Source organism: Dendrobates tinctorius, unplaced genomic scaffold (assembly GCF_039654945.1).
Source record: "Dendrobates tinctorius isolate UK_male_01 unplaced genomic scaffold, ASM3965494v1 ptg000156l, whole genome shotgun sequence".
NCBI classification, from domain to species: Eukaryota; Metazoa; Chordata; class Amphibia; order Anura; family Dendrobatidae; genus Dendrobates; species Dendrobates tinctorius.
Window position 1 is genome coordinate 22,103,759 of NW_027361823.1, and position 21,240 is coordinate 22,124,998.

The following is a 21,240-nucleotide window of genomic DNA, read 5'->3' on the forward strand; positions in this document are numbered from 1 at the left end:
ACTTGTTACCTGCATTAAAGACAGCGGTCTTAAAATAGTCACCTTTTATAAAAGACTCCTGTCCACAGACACATTTAATCAGTCACTCTATCCTCTACAACATGGGAAAGACCAAAAAGCTTTATAAGGATGTTAGGAACAAGATCATAGACCTGCACAAAGCTGGAATGGGCTACAAAATTAAGATGCTGGGTGAGAAGGAGACAACTATTGGTGCAATAGTAAGAAAATGGAAGAAATACAAAATGACTGTCAATCGACATCAGTCTGGGGCGCCATGCAACCTCTCACCTTATGGGGTACCCTTGCTCATGATGAAGGTGAGAGATCAGCCTAAAACTACACATGGGGAAACTTGCTAACGATCTCAAGAAAACTACTGGTAACAAATTACACCGTAAAAGTTTTAACATCCTACAGTGCCTGCAAGGTCCCCCTGCTCAAGAAGACGTGTAGGCCTGTCTGAAGTTTGCCAATGAACACCTGGATGATGCTGTGGTCAGATGAGACAAAAATGCAGGTTTGTGGCATTAAATCAACTCGCTGTGTTTGGAGGAAGAGAAATGCTGCCTATGACCCAAAGAACACCGTCCCCACTGTCAAGAATGGAGGTGGAAACATTGTTTTGGGGGTGTTTCTCTGCTAAGGGCACAATAATACACCACATCAATGGGAGAATGGATGGAGAAGTGTGCTGTAAAATCCTGAGTGACAACCTCCTTCCCTCTGCCAGGACATTAAAAATAGGTCATGGGTGGGTCTTCCAGCAATATAATGACCCAAAGCATACAGCCCAAGGCAACAAATGAGTGGCTCAATAAGAAGCACATTAAGGTTATGGAGTGGTATAGCCAGTCTCCATACTTTAATTCCATAGAAAACTTATGGAGGGAGTTGAAGCTCTGAGTTGCCAAGTGACGGCCTTAAAATCTTAATGATTTAGAGATCTGCAAAGAGTGGACCAAAATTCCTCCTGACATGTGCGCAAACCTCATCAACTACGAAAGTCTGCCTGCTGTGCTTGCCAGCAGGGGTTTTGCCACCAGGTATTGTCTTGTTTGCCAGAGGGATCAAAGACTTATTTCTCGCTGCAAAATGAAAATTTATATAACTTATACAATGTGATTTTCCTGGATTTTATTTTTGATATTCTATCTGTCAATGTTAAAATTGACATACCCTTAAAATTACAGACTGTTCATGTCTGTCAGTGGACAAACTTACAAAATCCGCAATGGATCAAATACTTATTTCCCCCACTGTGCATTTTTCTTGGCCAACAATGTCTGTTATAGTACTGTGACAAAAGCCACTATTTGTATACTTTAGCCCATATCTGTGGGAGTAATGTTCCTTTTTTAAGCTGCTTTGTGTACTCTGCAACCCTGTCTGTGGGGGTATTGTGGGCCATGGTCTGAGTGTGAAATTTATCAGCTTCTGTGGGGGAAAGTTGAAAATGTGCTCTGTGGGTGCGATTTTTGACAGGACAGCCGATAGCAAGCCCAGCTGGGGACTTCCAGCTCAATTCAAGATCGTACTACAAGCTTTTAATGTGTGGCATTTGGGACATACACTACTGGGGCATTTTGGAGCTGTGGGAGTACTATGCCCCATACTCTGTGGCTGAAATTTATCAGCTTCTGTGGGATAATTGTGGAAACATGTTCTGTGTGTTAAGTTTATTAACGTCTGATTGTACTGTGCCCAAAAGCCTCTGTGTATTCTGTCTGTATGACTAGTGTGCTTAAAATTTTACTTTTGTTGCTGGGTCTAAAGCTCATGAAAAGAGTTTAACTACTCATTCCAATTACATAGCCTCTAAATTATCATGGATGGCTATTCTATTTCGCAATATCAGCTGCTGACTCAGTTGAGAAGTGGTTAATTTGTTGTAGTGCTGCCTTCCTTGGATGTGGTACACGTTTCAGGTTGCCTCTCTGGAATAGAAACCGGATCCTCTGCAACCCCACCTGTGTATGGTTTGAGATTGTATGGCTGAGGGTGCCTACAGTTCCTTCACTATGTTCCACTGGGTCACCTCTTCATCATAGCCCCAATTCGAACAAACCAATATCTAGAAACTTGAGCACAATTCCATTATCCCTAGATGAAGTATTCATGTGTGGTTGACTGCTTTGAACCATAACTTTTCAAAGGAAACTCTTTGGCTAAAGGATCCTAAGGCAAAAGCATTGGAGACCCACCCCAATGCAAAGTGACTGAGATTGACGGTAGCAAGCCTCATGGCAGACCGCCATCTATACAGGATCACACTATGAGCTTTTTCATCTGTAAGGGAAATTTTAGAAGCTCTTAATGTACGGGTACGCTGCCCCATGCTCTGTGTGAAATTTTCAACTAGACTGGAAGTAGCTAGCCTCTGTCTCTGAGGGCACTGTTAAAATTTGTATTACTTTACTTCCTATTCCTATTTAACGTGATTGCTATGGTAACAGAACTCTTAAGTACTTTCCCTATTCACATTTGGGTTCAGTACAATTGTTCGGCATTCACACCCTTTTAGCTTCCTTAGCCCCCCTAGGCCTAACTGTCCATTTTATAGCAATTTTAAAACACCGAAGTTCGGGTCCTCATTGACTTCTACTGGGTTCGGGGTCAAGCTCGATGTCAAATTGGGACCTGAACCTGTATGTTCACTCTAATTTTGCGTGTTGAGATGGAAAGTCCTACCTGTACCTTTTTCCTACAGGGAGGCATTGACATGTTGTGCTAGTGCTATGGGGAAAAAATAAAATGTTTGAGTGACTATTTGCTTTACCTGAACGGACAGTGAAATCTATAACCTACTTTCATAAATTGTCACTCTGTTCTTGGCTGTGCAGCATTTGCAAAGCATGCCTGCTTCATGTGAATATCATTCTTTACAATTGTGGACATTTAGTTAGATCTGTTCCCAAAAGACTGGCAGAAAAAAAAATTAACAGGAAAATTGAAATATTTTCTTAAATCATATTGAAACCGTTTCAATGATTTGATGTTTCAACCTAATCTTTTTAACATAAGCCAAAGGCAGAAAAGACAAGAGTGTTGTGGGCATGCTCTGATGTCTGTGATTCTATGTACAGTGCCTACAAGTAGTATTCAACCCCCTGCAGATTTAGCAGGTTTGGTAAGATGCAAATAAGTTAGAGCCTTCAAACTTCACACAAGAGCAGGATTAATTAACAGATGCATAAATCTTACAAACCAAAAAGTTATGTTGCTCAGTTAAATTTTAATAAATTTTAAACATACAAGTGTGGGTCAATTATTATTCAACCCCTAGGTTTAATATTTTGTGGAATAACCCTTGTTTGCAATTACAGCTAATAATCGTCTTTTATAAGACCTGATCAGGCCGGCACAGGTCTCTGGAGTTATCTTGGCCCACTCCTCCATGCAGATCTTCTCCAAGTTATCTAGGTTCTTTGGGTGTCTCATGTGGACTTTAATCTTGAGCTCCTTCCACAAGTTTTCAATTGGGTTAAGGTCAGGAGACTGACTAGGCCACTCCAACACCTTGATTTTTTGCCTCTTGAACCAGGCCTTGGTTTTCTTGGCTGTGTGCTTTGGGTCGTTGTCTTGTTGGAAGATGAAATGACGACCCATCTTAAGATCCTTGATGGAGGAGCGGAGGTTCTTGGCCAAAATCTCCAGGTAGGCCGTGCTATCCATCTTCCCATGGATGCGGACCAGATGTCCAGGCCCCTTGGCTGAGAAACAGCCACACAGCATGATGCTGCCACCACCATGCTTGACTGTAGGGATGGTATTCTTGGGGTCGTATGCAGTGCCATCCAGTCTCCAAACGTCACGTGTGTGGTTGGCACCAAAGATCTCGATCTTGGTCTCATCAGACCAGAGAACCTTGAACCAGTCTGTCTCAGAGTCCTCCAAGTGATCATGAGCAAACTGTAGATGAGCCTCGACATGACGCTTTGAAAGTAAAGGTACCTTACGGGCTCGTCTGGAACGGAGACTATTGCGGTGGAGTACGTTACTTATGGTATTGACTGAAACCAATGTCCCCACTGCCATGAGATCTTCCCGGAGCTCCTTCCTTGTTGTCCTTGGGTTAGCCTTGACTCTTCGGACAAGCCTGGCCTCGGCACGGGAGGAAACTTTCAAAGGCTGTCCAGGCCGTGGAAGGCTAACAGTAGTTCCATAAGCCTTCCACTTCCGGATGATGCTCCCAACAGTGGAGACAGGTAGGCCCAACTCCTTGGAAAGGGTTTTGTACCCCTTGCCAGCCTTGTGACCCTCCACGATCTTGTCTCTGATGGCCTTGGAATGCTCCTTTGTCTTTCCCATGTTGACCATGTATGAGTGCTGTTCACAAGTTTGGGGAGGGTCTTAAATAGTCAGAAAAGGCTGGAAAAAGAGATAATTAATCCAAACATGTGAAGCTCATTGTTCTTTGTGCCTGAAATACTTCTTAATACTTTAGGGGAACCAAACAGAATTCTGGTGGTTTGAGGGGTTGAATAATAAATGACCCTCTGAATAAACTTTTCACAATTTTAAAAAAAATTAAACAAAGAAATAACATTCTTTTTTGCTGCAGTGCATTTCACACTTCCAGGCTGATCTACAGTCCAAATGTCACAATGCCAAGTTCATTCCGAATGTGTAAACCTGCTAAATCTGCAGGGGGTTGAATACTACTTGTAGGCACTGTATCTGCTCAACACCACTTTATAATGGTGGCATTACAGATATGAAATATTCCAGCATAACTGATACTTTTAGCATTTTTTGTTTTTAATGGGGAAATCTCAAATGTATCCAAGCACTGCGAGAAAAGCTTGCCGAAGAATTGGACATTGTGAAATGTTGACTTTTGTGTTTTCTTTGTCCTTAGACATAGCCGTATTTTCTGTTCTTGCTATAATTGAGCTTAATTTTTTTTTTCCCCAAAATTATAGTGTACACTGTGGCCTTATCACATCTGCTGAAAACAACAAATCTTAAAGAAAAAAAGTAAATAAATGTTTGGAATGAGACAATCACACCCACGCACATAACTTGTGGGGCTTAACGAAAAGCAGATGTGTCCAGCATTACAATGGCTGCATGCATTTCAGTCCATCTGGCAAATCCAAACAAAACATTTTGTCAGCAAGAGAAGAACGTTAAAACTTGCTCTTCAGGAAGTTGAAAGTCACTAACATAAGTGTCATCATCTTGCCACAGCGGAGCTTACAATCGAATATTCTGTTAGGTGCACATAGACTCTTATGTGAGGATCAGTCTATGCAGTAAGGCTTTCCATTATAACCTATTATATCTACGTTTTGGTAAAGTCATCTTCAGCTTGAAAATTAGCTGAGTAGATTGTTCCACAGCATTGAAATTTTGGGGATCCCATCAGCAAGTATTCCCCTGCAGCATCACCGCAGGGTAATAATTGTACTTTGTTAGAACTAGTGCAGGCTCCACACTTTGGCATTTTATAGTTTGAGTATTGACCCCAATGTAGGGACTCCAGAACTCAACAGCCTACATGCCTTGCACATCATGACCTATGCTCAGATGTGTCAAGTATGCCAGGGGTGGACAGTGACAGAGGGCCCCTGTGCAAGAGCAGTTTATGGACCCTTTGCAGTCCATCTTAAACCATAACTGTGACAAAAGCTGGGTACAGCTCTGTTAGTCCTGTTTCTTAATTGGGTCATTGGTTATGCCAATGGTATGTCTCCCACTGGGGTACATAAGCCAAGTCCATAGCATACCCTCTTCCCGATTCAATATAAATGTATAACTGCAGGAAACCAGAGTTACTAACTCTCAAGCCACAGGAGCATTCTCACAAAGATGGTGGGCTGTAAAAATTGTCATGTCTTTTTAGAGCAGTGTTCCCCCAACTCCAGTCCTCAAGGCCCACCAACAGGTCATTTTTCAGGATTTCCTGTAGCCGGTGCAGGTGATGCAATAATCACCTGGGTAATACTAGGGAAATCCTGAAAACGTGACCTGTTTGTGGGCCTAGAGAACTTCAGGACAAGACAATTGTATTAGTTTCTAAAAAAAAAAAAAAAAAAAAAGTGTTGAACCCAATATTTTTATTTTGGGATATAAAAAGGCTCTACACTTTATGGCTTGGAATTGAGTTGCTGAGAAATGCGTTGATCTAAGTGGTGGTCAGTCTATGGGTCTTGACTAGAGTTGAGCGAAACGGGTCGAAAAATTTCAAAAGTCGCCAACTTTTGGCAAAGTCGGGTTTCATGAAACGAAACCCGACCCTAGGATGAGGTCGGCCACGAGGTCGGTGACTTATGCGCCAAAGTCGTGTTTCAAAAGTTTGGCTGAAAAAGAGCGCAAAACAATCAGGATCCACGGACACTGTGGGCAACGTGATGACATAGGCAGGGGTCACCACCATCTTTCAGAAGGGCATGCAAGTGATTGGCTTGCTTTGGTGGGCGTCACAGGGGTTATAAAAGGGCGTGCACGCCGACCGCCATCTTACTTCTGCCGATCTTAGCATAGGGAGAGGTTGCTGATTCTGTAGGGAGAGCGTTAGGCAGGGAAGAAGAAAAAAAAACTGCTTCTGCTGCTAGCGATTTTGCCTGTGCAACACACCAGTCACTGTGTGTGCGCAGTGCAAGGGGAGGCTATATTGTGGTGGATCAGCGGTGTTGGTTGTTAGGCTGCCTTCTAAGGCTTCCTGACAGCTGCATTGCTGTTTCCCCACTGCTCTGCAAACTGCTTTTTTAAAAGCAATCCCAATTTTTTTTTTTTTGTCCTGCTGAGGTACTGAGCGTGCATTTATTCACACCATACAGCGGTGTACGCTCCTCACACAGTACCGTGTAACGGCTGTTATCACAGCCACAGTGAAGCTATCTGTGTGTCACTGTGGAAGGATAAGTGGAGGACTTGTTCCGTTCTTACAGACCTACACTCTAGGGAGAGTCCTATTCTGCCCAATTCTACATACATCTTGTAATTTGTGATACACTAGCCAATTTCTGCCTGTGACAAAGCGCTCTGATATTCAGTGGGCCTCACACAATCCAAAAGTGTCCAGTGTCTACAAGTGTCTGCAGAAATTCAAAATCTCCCTTATCCTGTAGTCACTTTTTTCACACCTGTGCCATCGAGCCTGTGACATAGCGCTCTGATATTCAGTGGGCCTCACACAATCCAAGTGTCCAGTGTCCACAAGTGTCTGCAAAATCTCCCCTTGTACCTTGTTTTACATACTATATAGTTTGTTGGATTTTGTCTACATTTCTACCAAAAATGAGGAAGGCTGGTGGAAGAGGCCGTGGAATTGGGCGGGGGTTGGCTGCTGGTAATGATGGTGTTGGTGGTGGATCTGATGGTAGTGGCAAAAGCAAAATAGGACCGAATGCAGGAGGTGTTGAGCCTGCGTCATCGTCTGGCTCCATAAGGCTTCGAAGGCTTAGTTTTCTAGGAGTTGGCAAACCGCTTTTAAAGCCAGAGCATCAGGAAAAAGTTTTGTCTTACATTGCTGACTCAGCCTCCAGCTCTATCGCCTCCTCTTCTGAAGATGTAAAAAGTAAAAGCACTGAGTCGTCATTGGAGGCTCATGTTCATGAACCACACCTTTCCTTGTGTCCTTCACCCCAACCAAGATTGAAGGATGACGCAGGCCATAAAACTGATTACTCCATGGAGCTGTTTTCACATACCATGCCTGGATTATCAAGTGAAATGGTGAATTACCCAGGCCAAGATGAATCTGACATGGAGTGCACTGATGCACAGCCGCTGATAGATGATTCTGCTGGTACATTCACTCAGAGCACTACATTGTCCTCGCAGTGTACAGTGCCAGATTCTGACCCTGATGAGACTCAGGTGCCCCTTCCCTCACACTATACCACCATACATGGTGACAGAGGAAGGTGCACATGACATAGAAGAGGAGGTGATGGATGACCCAGTTGTTGACCCAGATTGGCATCCATTGGGGGAAGAGGGTGCTGCTTCCTATAGCTCAGATGAGGAGCATCCACAGCAGACATCGCAACAGCTGTTATCTGGCAGGCCCGGAGCACTCCAAAGACAGGTTCCAAACATCAAAAGAGTTGCTGGACAGCTTGTCCAGAGGGTCAAAAGATCACAGCGTGCTAGGCCGCAAAATGTCTGCCAAAGTAGGAAGAGTGCAGTGTGGCACTTTTTTGAACAAAATCCTCATGATCAGGCCAAGGTTATCTGTAAGAAGTGCGCAAAGACCTTTAGCCGAGGGAAAAATCTGAAAAATTTGAATACCAGTTGCATGCTTAGACATTTAAACACCATGCACTTGCAAGCGTGGACACAACACCAAACCTCAAGTGCCACATGTGCAACTGATCACAAAGAAGGTAGTCAGCAACGCTACATTGTTTCCCCCACTGTAAGCCCACTGGTTAGCACAGCAGCAAATGTTGAGGTGTCGTTGCAAGGCCACAGCAGTCAGGGAATCCCACTGTTATATCAACGAAATACTGAATCTAGGCCATCAGAAAGAACACCAACTCCATCACCATCATCAACCCTCTCTGTCTGCCCTGTCCACCGCTACTTCCACCATATGCAGCTCTCAAGTCCAGCTCACCCTCCCAGACACTATGAGTAGGTCAAGAAAGTACTCAGTCTCTCATCCGCGTACACTGGGTTTGAACGCCCACATTGCCAAACTAATCTCGTTTGAGATGATGCCCTATCGGTTGGTGGAAAGCGCAGCTTTCCGCGAACTCATGGCCTATGCAGTACCACGCTATGACCTACCCAGTCGCCACTTCTCTCGCAAAGCCATCCCAGCCCTCCACCATCATGTGAAAGACCGCATTGTCCATGCACTCAAGCAGTCAGTGAGTGGAAAGGTGCACCTCACAACTGATGCATGGTCCAGTCGGCATGGTCAGGGCCGTTACGTGTCCATCACTGCGCACTGGGTTAATGTGGTGGATGCAGGGTCCACAGGGGACAGCGGTGGTGGGACAGTGCTGCCTAGCCCACGGTATAGGAAACAGTTGGCTGTAGGCGTTCGACCCTCCTCCTCCAGAAGCGAAAGCTCGTCCACAGAGCGCAGTCGTATGAGCGCTCCATCTGCAGCTGCCACTGTTGCACACGAGGTGTCCCCCTATCGAGCAGCTAGTGGAAAGCGTCAGCAGGCTGTGTTGCAGATTATGTGTTTGGGCGACAGACACACCGCCGAGGTGCTGGCCGAGTACTTGAAGCGACAAACTGAGTCATGGCTGGGCAGTGTACATCTTGAGGCAGGCAAGGTAGTTAGTGATAACGGCCGTAATTTTGTGGCAGCCATAGCCCTTTCAAAACTCAGCCACATACCTTGCTTGGCTCACACCTTGAACCTGGTGGTGCAGTGCTTCCTCAAAAATTATCCGGAGTTAACAGCCCTGCTCCATAAGGTGCGAAGACTGTGCGCGCACATCCGCCGGTCGCCTGTACACTCCGTTCGTATGCAGAAGCTGCAGCGATTGCTCCACCTTCCCAACCACCGCCTCATTATCGACATTGCAACAAGGTGGAACTCCACCCTGCACATGGTGGAGCGGCTGTGCGAGCAGAGGCAGGCCATAATGCATTTGTGGGAGGATACACGGCCAGGCACTTTGAGAGCAGACATGGAGTTGACAGGTGTGCAGTGGTCGAAGCTGAAAGACCTCTGTAAAGTCCTTCAGTGTTTTGAGGAATGCACACGGCTGGTAAGCGCAGACGACGCCATCCTAAGCATGAGCATCCCACTTATGCGTCTGCTCATGCAAACTTTGACGCACCTTAAGGAGCAGGCGTCTGCAGCCAATGTTGACGAGGAGGAAGAGGTGGAGGGAATCATTGATGGCATTCAGCCATTGTCTGCTCAGGGACCTCTCCTGGACGAGGTGGAGGAAGAAGAAGAGGAGGAGGAGGATGATGATGGGGATGATTACTTAGGGGAGGAGGATGCATCTCGTGGGGCAAGTGAAAATGTTGGCGTGGCAAGGTCTGGTACAGGGTTTGTGCGTGAATGGAGGGATGTGGATTTGCCAGAAAGTGCTCCTCCAACCAGCACTCACAGTGCATCATTGACACCGGGAACATTGGCCCACATGTCAGATTATGCCTTGCGGATCCTAAAAAGGGACCCACGCATTGCCAAAATGATGAACGATGACGACTACTGGTTGGCCAGCATCCTGGATCCACGCTATAAAGGCAAATTACAAAACATCATGCCACAGGAGAACCTTGACCTAATATTGGCTAATAAACAAGCAACTCTGGTAAATCTGTTGCTTGAGGCATTCCCAGCACACAGCAGCGGTGATGGTTCTCACACGAGCCGTACGGGCCGGGGGCAGCTTGGCAGAGGTGTTCATGGTGCACACAGCAAAAGTGGCGTTGGAGACAGGGGTTTCATGACAATGTTGTGGACTGATTTTTCAAGTACCGCTCACACAACTGGTAATACTGCATCGATGGAAAGTGACAGGAGACAGCAGTTGTCAACTATGGTTACAAACTACTTTTCCTCCCATATCGATGTTCTCCCACACAGGTCATTCCCCTTTGACTATTGGGCCGCTAAACTGGACACCTGGCCTGAATTGGCACAATATGCCTTACAGGAGCTCGCTTGCCCAGCTGCAAGTGTGCTATCGGGAAGAGTCTTCAGTGCAGCTGGATCAATCCTGACAGAAAAAAGGACCCGTCTGTCAACCCAAAATGTGGATGATCTAACCTTCATTAAAATGAACCATGCATGGGTTTCCAAGGATTTTGTCCCACATTCCCCTGATGACACATAGGGTGACAGAAAAATGGCTAGCTTTGGTCCACCTCTTCCTGGGACTTGACCTATTTCGCCTTTTGCATCAGCTGAATGTCCAACATCACCATATGCCACTTTCTAAAACTCCCTAACTGTGCTGCCTCCCCCCCCCCCCCCCCCCCCCATGGCCGGGGTCACCACCTAGCGCTCGACACCGTGCGAGTGCCGTTGCCCTGGACAGGTGGGTAGGCCGACTCTTGGGCGCGGGCACTGGCACGGGTCCCTCATAGTGCAATCAAGTGTCTCTGACGGTGGTGCACACCCGCCGTCAGACACACCGCCGTACTATGAGGGGCCCAGTGCCAGTACCGACGCCCACGAGTGGGCCCCCCTTGCTTGGCAGGGCCCCAGCATTTGCAATCTTTACCTCTCCCTGCTCCTCCGCTGTGTAGTCTGGGCCGTCAAATCCATACTGTGCCTGACACCGTCTGAGCCTGCCTCCTGATGTATAGACATATCTTTTGAAGGTGTACGCTATCCATGCATGTTGTCCGGGGATACGGTACCCTTTCTCACCTTTGTGCAATCACGTGTAATCCATACTGGGCGTGAGAACGACTGGCGAGCTGTTAAGCAAGCTACAGCACCTGTGGTTTGCACACGTAAGTTTTTCATTTTTTCAGGAATGACGGTTAGGCCTAATTCCCGAACTGCGGTTGACCTGCACTTACTGGGAAATCATCGTTCGCGGGTAATAATTGTAATCAGTGATCCCCATCACTAACGTTGTTCAGTGGGTTATCTGCACCTGTAAGCGACAAAAGCTGGCCTTTTCAGTGTAGCGCACATGCAGCCACGGACATGTAAGGGCATGACACCAGTTATTGGCCAATCTCATGTGCCAGAGCCTCACGTGTCCCTCTAGTAATCCGGACTCGGACCGCGGGGCATGACGGAGTCTTGTTCGTTAACGGAATTAAGCTTGCAATGTGTGCATCTGTTCTGTAGCTGGCATGGTTGAGGTTTCCCAGGTGGAGTCGAATTTAACCGTATGCTCCACTCCTGGTGGTGCCCTTCTGGACATTCCTTTAAGGTTTAGCTTTGCAACCATACTGCCCACGTAAAACAAACACTTTGCCTTCATGAACGCTGTTTGGAGGGTCATGACTCGTGGGAATAACGCCGCCCAATCAGTTAACCTGCTAGAGAGATCCTTCGTTGCTCCCAAGCATGACATCACACTCCCTAGGAGGAAGGTAATGCCACTGTGGCGACCGTACTCCTGGGGGCGACACAAGTGCACTGATGCCCAGCCACTGCTCGATGAATCTGCTGGTACATTGACCCAGACCACTACATTCCCCTCGCACGCTACACGGCCTGAATCTGACCCTGATGAAACTCAGGTTACCCTTCCCATATACAGTTCCATCTTACACGGTGACAAAGAGGAAGCTGCAGATGAAAGTGCAGGTTCGGCCCACCCGCCATCAGACACACCACCGTACTATTAGGGGCCCTGTGCCAGTGCCGTCGCCAACGAGTGGGCCCCCCCTGCTTGCTCAGGATCACAGCACTTGCAAGGTTGAAATACTGTGCAGTGAGATGGAAGATGGGGACGAGGAGGAGTCCAGACTAGTACAGGGATTCGCTAGCGAGGAGACTTATTTGATTGTTTTCAATGTTGGGACAGCAATTTTTGGGGAGCACTATACTCTGGAGAATGATAGATGGGGCCCACCATACACTGGAACATTCCAAAGGTGGACATCAGACACTGGAGCAGCATTTACAGGGCCCATTATACACTAGAGCATTAGAAATGGGGCCCATTATGTTTGGAGCATTATTTGGGCCCATAAGACAGTGGAGCTTCATCCATGGGGACCAACATATACTGTAGCATTATGTGGAGCTCATCATATACTGTTTCAAACATTATATGGGACCAATGATTCTGTATGGAGAAATAGATGGGCCTCGTCATGAGATGTAAAAAGTGAGGTATTTTTCATTGTACTATACCGCTATTTCTTTGCCGTATCGGAGCATGATGAGTTGTGGTATGTGTTAAAGGGGCGCTCTTTCGCCCAGGGCACATGAAAACCTGGAGCCAGCCCTACCCCCCACAACTTTAGCCAAATAACCCCCATTTTTCAGTGTGTAACTTGTATTATGAAGTTAATTAAGGTTGACCAGCTTAAGTAAGAAGAATTGATGCTTTTGGCATTCAAATGAGCACTGTAGGTGTGTTTCCCGTCCTCACTGCCGACTTTTATTCCCCATTGACTTACATTGGGTTTCGTGTTTTGGGATGACCCCGACTTTTCCCTATAATCGGCCGATCTTGCTCGACCCGACTTTTGGAAAAGTCGGGTTTCACGAAACGAAACTCGACCCTAAAAAATCCAAAAGTCGCTCAACTCTATTCTTGACTATTTGGAGACTGTGTGGACCCTGTTACTTGCTCAGGAACCATGGACAGTCCTCTTTGGAATGCATTTTATTCTTTTATACAGTTTCTCCTCTTTCTAGGTCTTCCCTTACCTTCATTAATAGTGATGAACCTAACTATGCTAACCTAAAAATATTCAGCACTTTGTGGACTTTATAAAGAAAAAAAAAAATTGTGACCCAAGTTTTGCCATCTAATTTGAGCAGCATGATGTAGTGGCGAAGACTCTGATTCCAGCGATGCGTCACTTACTGGGCTGCTTGTGGTCTTGAAAATTGCCATCAGCAGGAGATAATCACTAGAGGACTAGTAAGTTTGCTGGTTAGTAGTCCCCCATGAGTTCTGTATAAACCTGACCACACAGATTGCACAGAGAAAGCCACCAATTGGTGATTAGGGGTGGGGTTATATAGAGAACAGCATATAAAGAGCTGATTGAACTGCAGTAATTAAAACACTGATTTTATCAAAACTGCAGCAAGCAGCCCAGTAAGTAATAGCTGGAATCTGGGCCACTGCAAAATCATGCTGCCAATCAACGTTATAGGGTGTGCTTACAGCCGCTGCTCACAGTATATCAACCGGTGACTGGAACTGCTCAGTGTATGCCCATAGGATTGATAGTCATCGGCTCAAGGGGAAAAAAGTTTAATTTCTCCTGGTAGCTGCTCTTTCAGTAAGGCAGCTGCATAGTCTAATATTTGCCTTCAAGGTAGCACCATATCTGTATTTAAATTAAGTTTTTCAAAGTGATTAGGTTCCCTATAATTGCAGAATTGCTAATATGCCAGTCATTAAACGGGGTCTCTGGCTTAAACTGATAAGTCTGTATTCACTCTGTGACTGCAGACATCTGAATCCTCCAGTGCACGCTCTGTGAGCTGCGAGGATTCGCTGGTTTCTGACCTGGGAATTGTAGTGATGTATGCATTATGCATATTCCCGGGCAGAGCGGTGGGCGCAGCCTCGCTCCATACACTCAGTACCAGTGTGTGAAGTGAGCTCTGGCTGGGAGAATGCATAACACATACATCACTGCCGTTCCCGGCTCAGAAACCAGTGGAATCCTCGCAGCTCAGAGCGTGCGCTGGAGGATTCAGAAGTCTGCCGTCAGTATGACGGCAGACTTTTCATTTTAGACCAGACAACTCCAATATTTCTTGGTACTGTAACTTTTCTACTCAGAGCAGGGTTTCTTAAGGTACTGTCACACTTGGCGATGTACCAGCGATATGACACGGTCAGGATCGCTCGTACATCGCTAAGTGGTCGCTAGTGAGTTGCCACACAGGCAGATCTCACCAGTGACATCGCAGGGGTCGGGGGTCGCTACTTACCTGTCAGATGAGGCGATCCTGACGTCCTCCCGCCCACGTCCACGCGTCGCTCGTCACAGCAGGAAGCCCCAGCAGGAAACTGACGACGAGAAATGATCCAGGACATTCTTGCGTGATCAGCGATAACCAGCGGGGGAGCGGTCGGAGGTAAGTATCACATGTAGCGATATCTCTATAACGTCACAAAAACCAGTGACGTTATAGCGATATTGCTAGCGATATCGCTTAGTGTGACAGGCCCTTTAGAAGTAAAAGTTTTAGAAATATAAGTTCTGTATAAAAAAACAAAAAAAACCTTTTCTTTGTTTAGCAAGTCCTGAGTTCTCTGCTCATATTAACCCTTGTTACTTTATTTTCACTGATTTTTGGAAGTGATGGGGTCTGTTGGGGGTCTTGTGATCATTTATGTAAATATTCATATTTTAGCTTTGTCTGATCAGAAATGCATGTGATTGGTATACTTGTCTTTACAATGTTGGGTACAGCATGAGGTCATGGTGCAGCACAGAGAGGAACTTGTGTAACATTGTTGTGGAATGTATTTTGTCCACGACCAGTGTAATCGTCAAAAGGAAAGTTTCCAGTTGCTGCACATTCGGCCTCATGTTAATTTTTGTTAACTTGTTAACTTGAATATGAGACTTTTGTGACCAGTTCATCACCTCTTTCCCACACCTATGCCTTTAATTTCCGTACATGATCTGAAAGAGAGCTGTGTGGGTGGTTGGAATGCCTGTGGTCCGCTGCTCTACATTTTGCCTTTCTAAATAGTCATGCTGTGGTTAAGTCTGAAGTGGAATTGGGAAACCAACCGATATCTTTTAAGAGACAGCATGTCCTCACATTGTGCTGTAAAAATGTTGAATCTGTTCAAAGGGAAATTATCTTAGGTGCCAGTGTTAGAGTGCATCTCATGATTTTCATGTTACATAATTCATAGATAACGGAACACTCTACTAGAAAATGAAAGACATGGTGGCCGAGCAATGTGCACAGCTGATATTTTCAAAGGGGGGACAAAACCGAATTCTAGAGGTCAGTGGGGTTCAGTGGACAGAGCCCTTCCTTCCCCACGGATATACAATTTAGCTATCCAGTGTGTAGGTGATAAGATTTTGTTAAAGCAGCAACAGTTTGACTTAATCCTTTATCATAATGATTCCTAGTATTTTTCGATGTAATTTCTTGTAAACTATTTAAAAAACAAAACAAAAAAACATTAAGGCCTCGATTCTTGAAAGCGATTTTGACGGAATTTTGTAACATACTTTGAAAAGTTAGTAGTGCAAAAATTTTGTAACTTAAGATTTTCATGCCGGCTTCTCCCAGCTTTGCCAATATGGGTGGAGCTGTGGGGCGACTGGAGTGTGACTGCACAGATCTCCTAATTCATGACCAGCTGTGGTGTTTTTTACACAGTTTTACTATAGTCCGTGACTGGAGTAAGATTAGTGGCAAAGTGCATGCCTCTCATCAGGCATTCCTGATTCATTAAGTGGCGTGGACTATTAATGTTCCTCTGTATGCCTCATTCATACAGTATATATTTTTTTTTTCTGACATCTGAAGAAATCAGGTGTGGCGTTGGTAACCCAAACCTCCGACTCCTCAATTTCCCAGACTCAGACTTCACTACTGTGCTTGTACATAATTTTCTCAAATTCTTATGAAACAAAGAACAGCACATCCTGCACTGGGCTACTGTACCCAATTTATCATATATTTTACGAGTCAGATTACTTTGGGTGAAGTCTGTATAAAATGAACAGACTCCACCACTGTGACTCCATAGCCCTGGAAGAAATAGACCTGTTCCATAAGATTCTGAATACAGTGTTATTCCCCATCTAGAAACATTGTTTCTAGGTACAGTAACCTCCATACATATGGCCCCCAGAGGTGTCTGTATGGTAGAACATAAAACTATGCCAGCTGTCGCTTCGCACTTCAGTATACGGTAAGTGCACTGCCATATAGACCCGGTACACACAGGTTTGGCTTGTGTTCGCGCCCGAAGGTTTAGCAACTTTGCAATTGAACATCAGCTGTATTTATTTCATTAAATTTGAAGACATTTTATTAGATGCTAAAATAAAGCTGTAGGCACTGAAATCTGCCCTGGGTGGCGATGCATGATAAAGTTGTACTTGACTAATTTGTGCAGGTCTGAAGATCCACCGTGAATTTGCCAGGAACTACAATCTCATAGACCCAAACCTTGATGTCCAGTGAGCAATTTATTGTATGTGTTCCCGGGTAGTTTGACAATTACTACCATTGACTTGACGGGAACTTGTCACCAGGAAAAAATGCTATTATCTTGCAGATATGGGATTAATCTGCAGGTTAAGGCTGTGTTCACATGTTGCTTTTTTTGCTGCTTTTTTATGCAAGTTTTAAGCTGCATTTTACAGTACCAGCAAAAGCTGAGAGATTTCAGAAATCTCATGCAATTTTTTTTTCTGACCGATTTGGAAAACTACAGCATGTCACTTTCAGCGTTGAAATGACTGCTTACTGGTATGTTTAACGGCCCCTCACATGCTAGATTGTCAGCCGAGCTCACAGATATTGGCAGGTTTGGTCTAATGTGAGGGCCGCAGTTAAACTAAATACAAATAAAATTCCTTTTATGTCCAATTTCGGACTGCCGATCCCTTAGTTCACTGCGAAATAAGCCGCCACTAAAGGATTGTGACAGCAGCTCCCTCCCTAGAACACTCCTGTATATAGATAAGTCAGCAGATAAGGTTGCTATCAACTGTATATGGGGTCTCTAAAGTCTCCTACCTTGTGCAGTTATTGGATTTAGGCAAAAATCACCTCGCAGCTCCTTAATTCATAGGTTGTGTTTTTAAGCCTCTTAATTTACAGTGTCTATGCCAAACTTTTAGTCTTTAAAGGAAATTCAAGTAAATTTGGACAGATTATGGTCTTTAATATCTCTATAAAACCTTGGAAAACTTCCAGGATACATTAATCAACCAAAGGTCGTTGGTCTGTAGGATCGTAGTCTTGACACACCAAAGTTAAACATTCCATCTGTGAAAAGGAATTTTAACTTTTTTTATGTAAAGTAAACTCTATTATCTTAATGATGTCTTGCTCCTATTCATTATTTTTAGTATTTAACACAAATATTATACACGTTGGCCTCAGTAGCCCATCTGCTATCTTATTATTAAAGCAGCTTACTGATCATAAACATTTATGATATATTGGTAGTCGCACCAATCACGAGAATGGGATTCTATAGAAGAAAGCTAAAATGGAGCTGCTCAAGCCTATGTGCTTCTCTGCGTGCTTAGAATCCTTAGGATTTATGTAAATGTCTGCTTAATTACTTCTTTAGAAACTATTTTCACTCAGAATGTGAATTTCCTTTTTGCCCCTTCACGACATCTGCAGTACACGTACAGGGCTGCATACGCCACTAACTTTCTCATCTGCTTCTTTAAGTGCTTAGGATTTCCAATATTGTGTTCTTACTAGTTTACTTAATGGCCTCATGGCCCAAAAAAAAGAAACTTGTGCATTTTTGACAAGGTATATTTTCGCTTTTCCAAAAAGTGTAGCATATTACAGTATCATCAAGGTGTGATTTGTTTGTCTTTAGTTATTACTGATGTGTCTTTAGATTTGTAAACCCTGATGCAAAGCTAGGAAAATATAAATGTTTTGATGGAAATGTCTCGTTTCGTTTTGGCTTATTCTTAAATGCTGTACTCATTTCATTTGTATTTTTAAGCACATGTCTATGACTTGGCCATATTATGATTAGTTCAATTCGACAGACAAAGACCCCTCATTCATCAAAGCCTTCATGCCAGAATTCTGGCATAAAAAATCTTTGAAAAGCCACAAAATGTAGGTTCAACTGTGGGCTGTGCCTTAGTTCTGCGACTATTGGTGTTTTCATGCCAGTTTTGTCCTGGCTATGCCAATGGGCTGAGCTGGGGTAGAACAGGGGCTTGACACTACAGCCCGTCTAATTCATGGTGGCTGTAGCATTCCCTGCACCAGAAATATCACTCTAGTACCTGAGTTTAGCGGGATTACTGGTGCGGCACATGGAGGTGCAACGCCCCTCATCAGATGCTCCAGATTCATGAAATGGCGGGCACCTTTAAACAAATCTGGGGGTGTCTTGATTCCAGCACACACCCTCATCGATATAAACACAGGACTTGATGAATTGGCTTCATAGTCTATGGGAAGTGGTGTAGTGCTGAAACACTGCACTGTAGGCCATAAAGTTATACTTGGAGGCGCATACCACCTTGTCTGTGTAAAGTATTTTGCTGCCTTAACTAGACCTCCAGTGGTACAATAATTACAACCATAATATACCTTCCTTCTAATGATAATGAGATGACTCTGCTCATTCTGTCATCTATACAGCAAAGCTGAGATATTACACCGAACCGTTAGCCAATGTGATAAATGAATGACTGGTAATGTCACAGTAGCTTTCTAAGGGATCCCCATTAATTACCAGAAATTCATGGATGGTGAAATTGCCTGGAATGCACCACACAAACCACGGTGGATGAAATTGATCACACAGCTAGCTAGTCAGTAAGCAGAGCAGGCAGAGATGGTCCTGGCTCTAGCCAGTCGTGTTGTAATGGTGTTGTACTGACTCATTGGGGATTGATACCAGAGCATAGGAGAGAGAACCCGGGAGACATCTGAAATGAAAGATGTAGTCTGAAGAGGAGGAAACTGTTTTGAAAGCAAGTACACACTACATACGAGAAGTGACCATGCTCTACAGGTAACGGGTGGATCTGTTTGCGCTGTAGAAAATGTCTGACAGTCGACTCACTAAATGAAATTCGGAAACGTGGCAAGTTTCTCAGCTCATATAAACATTTCCCCAGTTTTGACGTCTCGGTGATTTAACGTTATTCAAGCCTTTGGATCTTTCACCGACATGTGTGAAATGTCTATACATTCTTGTAAGCGTTACCTGGCAAATGGGATGTAAGAACTTGCAACTCTAGTGGAAATAGCAGGTCGCTTTTTACCGGTTCCCAATATGTACTAGACTAAATTACTTCAAATGGAATACACTGAGGAATTTTAAAACCTGTGTTTTAAGCTCATACTATGAATAATTCATAATGTAAGATTTTGCCTTTTAAAAATAATTCCGCTTCTGCTTTTCATTACCAGAAAGGAGGCTTCAAACTGGCCTATTACTCTTTATGCCATTTTATGGCTCAGCGCTGCATAGTAGAAGTTGGTATGCAGAACTAATTTACTTTATTCTTAAGTCTTCTCGGAATGTTTTGTACATTAGTCGGCTCTAAATTTGCCCCACCTTTGTGTAATTTTGTAAAGTAAAAAAGTAACACAAATTTCAAAAGTCACTTTGTTGGCTGTTAATATTCCGACTGTCTTCAGCATTCAAATATAAAACCTTATTCAAGTAGCCCATGTATAAAGGAAAAAGATGATTTTTCTAGGTTAGTATATTGTATGGCTATAAAGTATTAAAAACCAAAGTAGAACATCATGAAGTTGCAAATCCGTATTTTTATTTTTTCTGTTGTATTGTTCAACCTACAGGGTTTGGAAGTGGTAATGTAACGTGTCGTTAACATGTCTGGGTTTTTTTGTCTTCTGAAACAGGGTTCCCCAACTCCAGTCCTCAAGGCCCACCAACAGGTCATGTTTTCAGGATTTCCTTAGTATTGCTCAGATGATAATTGCATCACCTGTGCAATACAAAGAAAATCCTGAAAACATGACCTGTTGGTGGGCCTTGAGGACTGGAGTTGGGGAACCCTTTTCTAAAAGAAAAAAACACACACGAACCAGCAGTGCATAAAGGCCCTGGAAACATTGTGTGCTGACACCTGCCAATCGACAATTATATTGTTTTTGCGTTTTCATATACACACGCACACAATATTAGACACACAGAACTAGTCTTTGAAAGGGACTGTCCGAACAAAGACTGTTGAAACCAAGTACAGGTGCTTCATTGCGGAGCCAGTCATTTACATACACCTTCCCACCTGCTTGTTTTCCCTCTATCTCCACCCCAATCTTATTTGATTGACAGCTCAGTTTTGATAGTGCCAGAGTGAATGGTTTACCGCAGATGGGGGGTGTAAGAGTAGATGAATGTTTAATGTCGCCAGAATGCTTGTTTTTGTTTTGGAAAGTGCTGACAGTCCCTTTTTAAAGGGAATCTGTCACACCTGGGACTTTTTTAACCTATTAATATGGGTATGCAGGTGATAGAATAGTTAAACTAGTCTTGCCTGTATGCCCATATCTTCAGTCTTGTAGTTGAGAAATCCTCATTTATTTCTTTATGCTAATGATTTCTTCCAGGCTTCCATGCACGCGGTGCCTGGAAAAAAAAAAACCCTGCCTCAGGTCTTTATTATCATAGTGTCCCTTCCCATCAGTGTCACAGGGCTCTAATGTGTAATGGTTTCCCCATAATCCTGCTCTAGCGCGATTAAACGTGTCTTATCAGCCCGTCTATGGGCCTTAGCTTCATCATTCTTCTGTGCCTCTTATAGTAATATATATTTTGAACATAATTAAATTTATTTGTTGTATTTTTTTGCTGTTTTAACTGCATAACCTATTCTGTTTCCAGACCCACATATAAAAGTATCTGGCAAGAAGGAAAATGTGAAGGAAGCCAAAGAAAGGATAATGTCTGTATTAGATACAAAGGTAAATTGGATTCTTAA

General features: G+C 44.2%; 1 protein-coding gene across 4 annotated transcripts in view; it reads left to right on the forward strand.

Moving 5' to 3' along the window:
* BICC1 (BicC family RNA binding protein 1) overlaps positions 1–21,240 on the forward strand; it is a 291,846-nt gene that overhangs the window by 217,416 nt on the left and 53,190 nt on the right. For all 4 annotated transcript variants that reach the window (XM_073548254.1, XM_073548256.1, XM_073548255.1 and 1 more), the window contains exon 4: positions 21,144–21,223. In XM_073548254.1, coding sequence (XP_073404355.1) covers positions 21,144–21,223 — 80 coding nt within the window. The remainder of the gene's footprint in view (positions 1–21,143; positions 21,224–21,240) is intronic.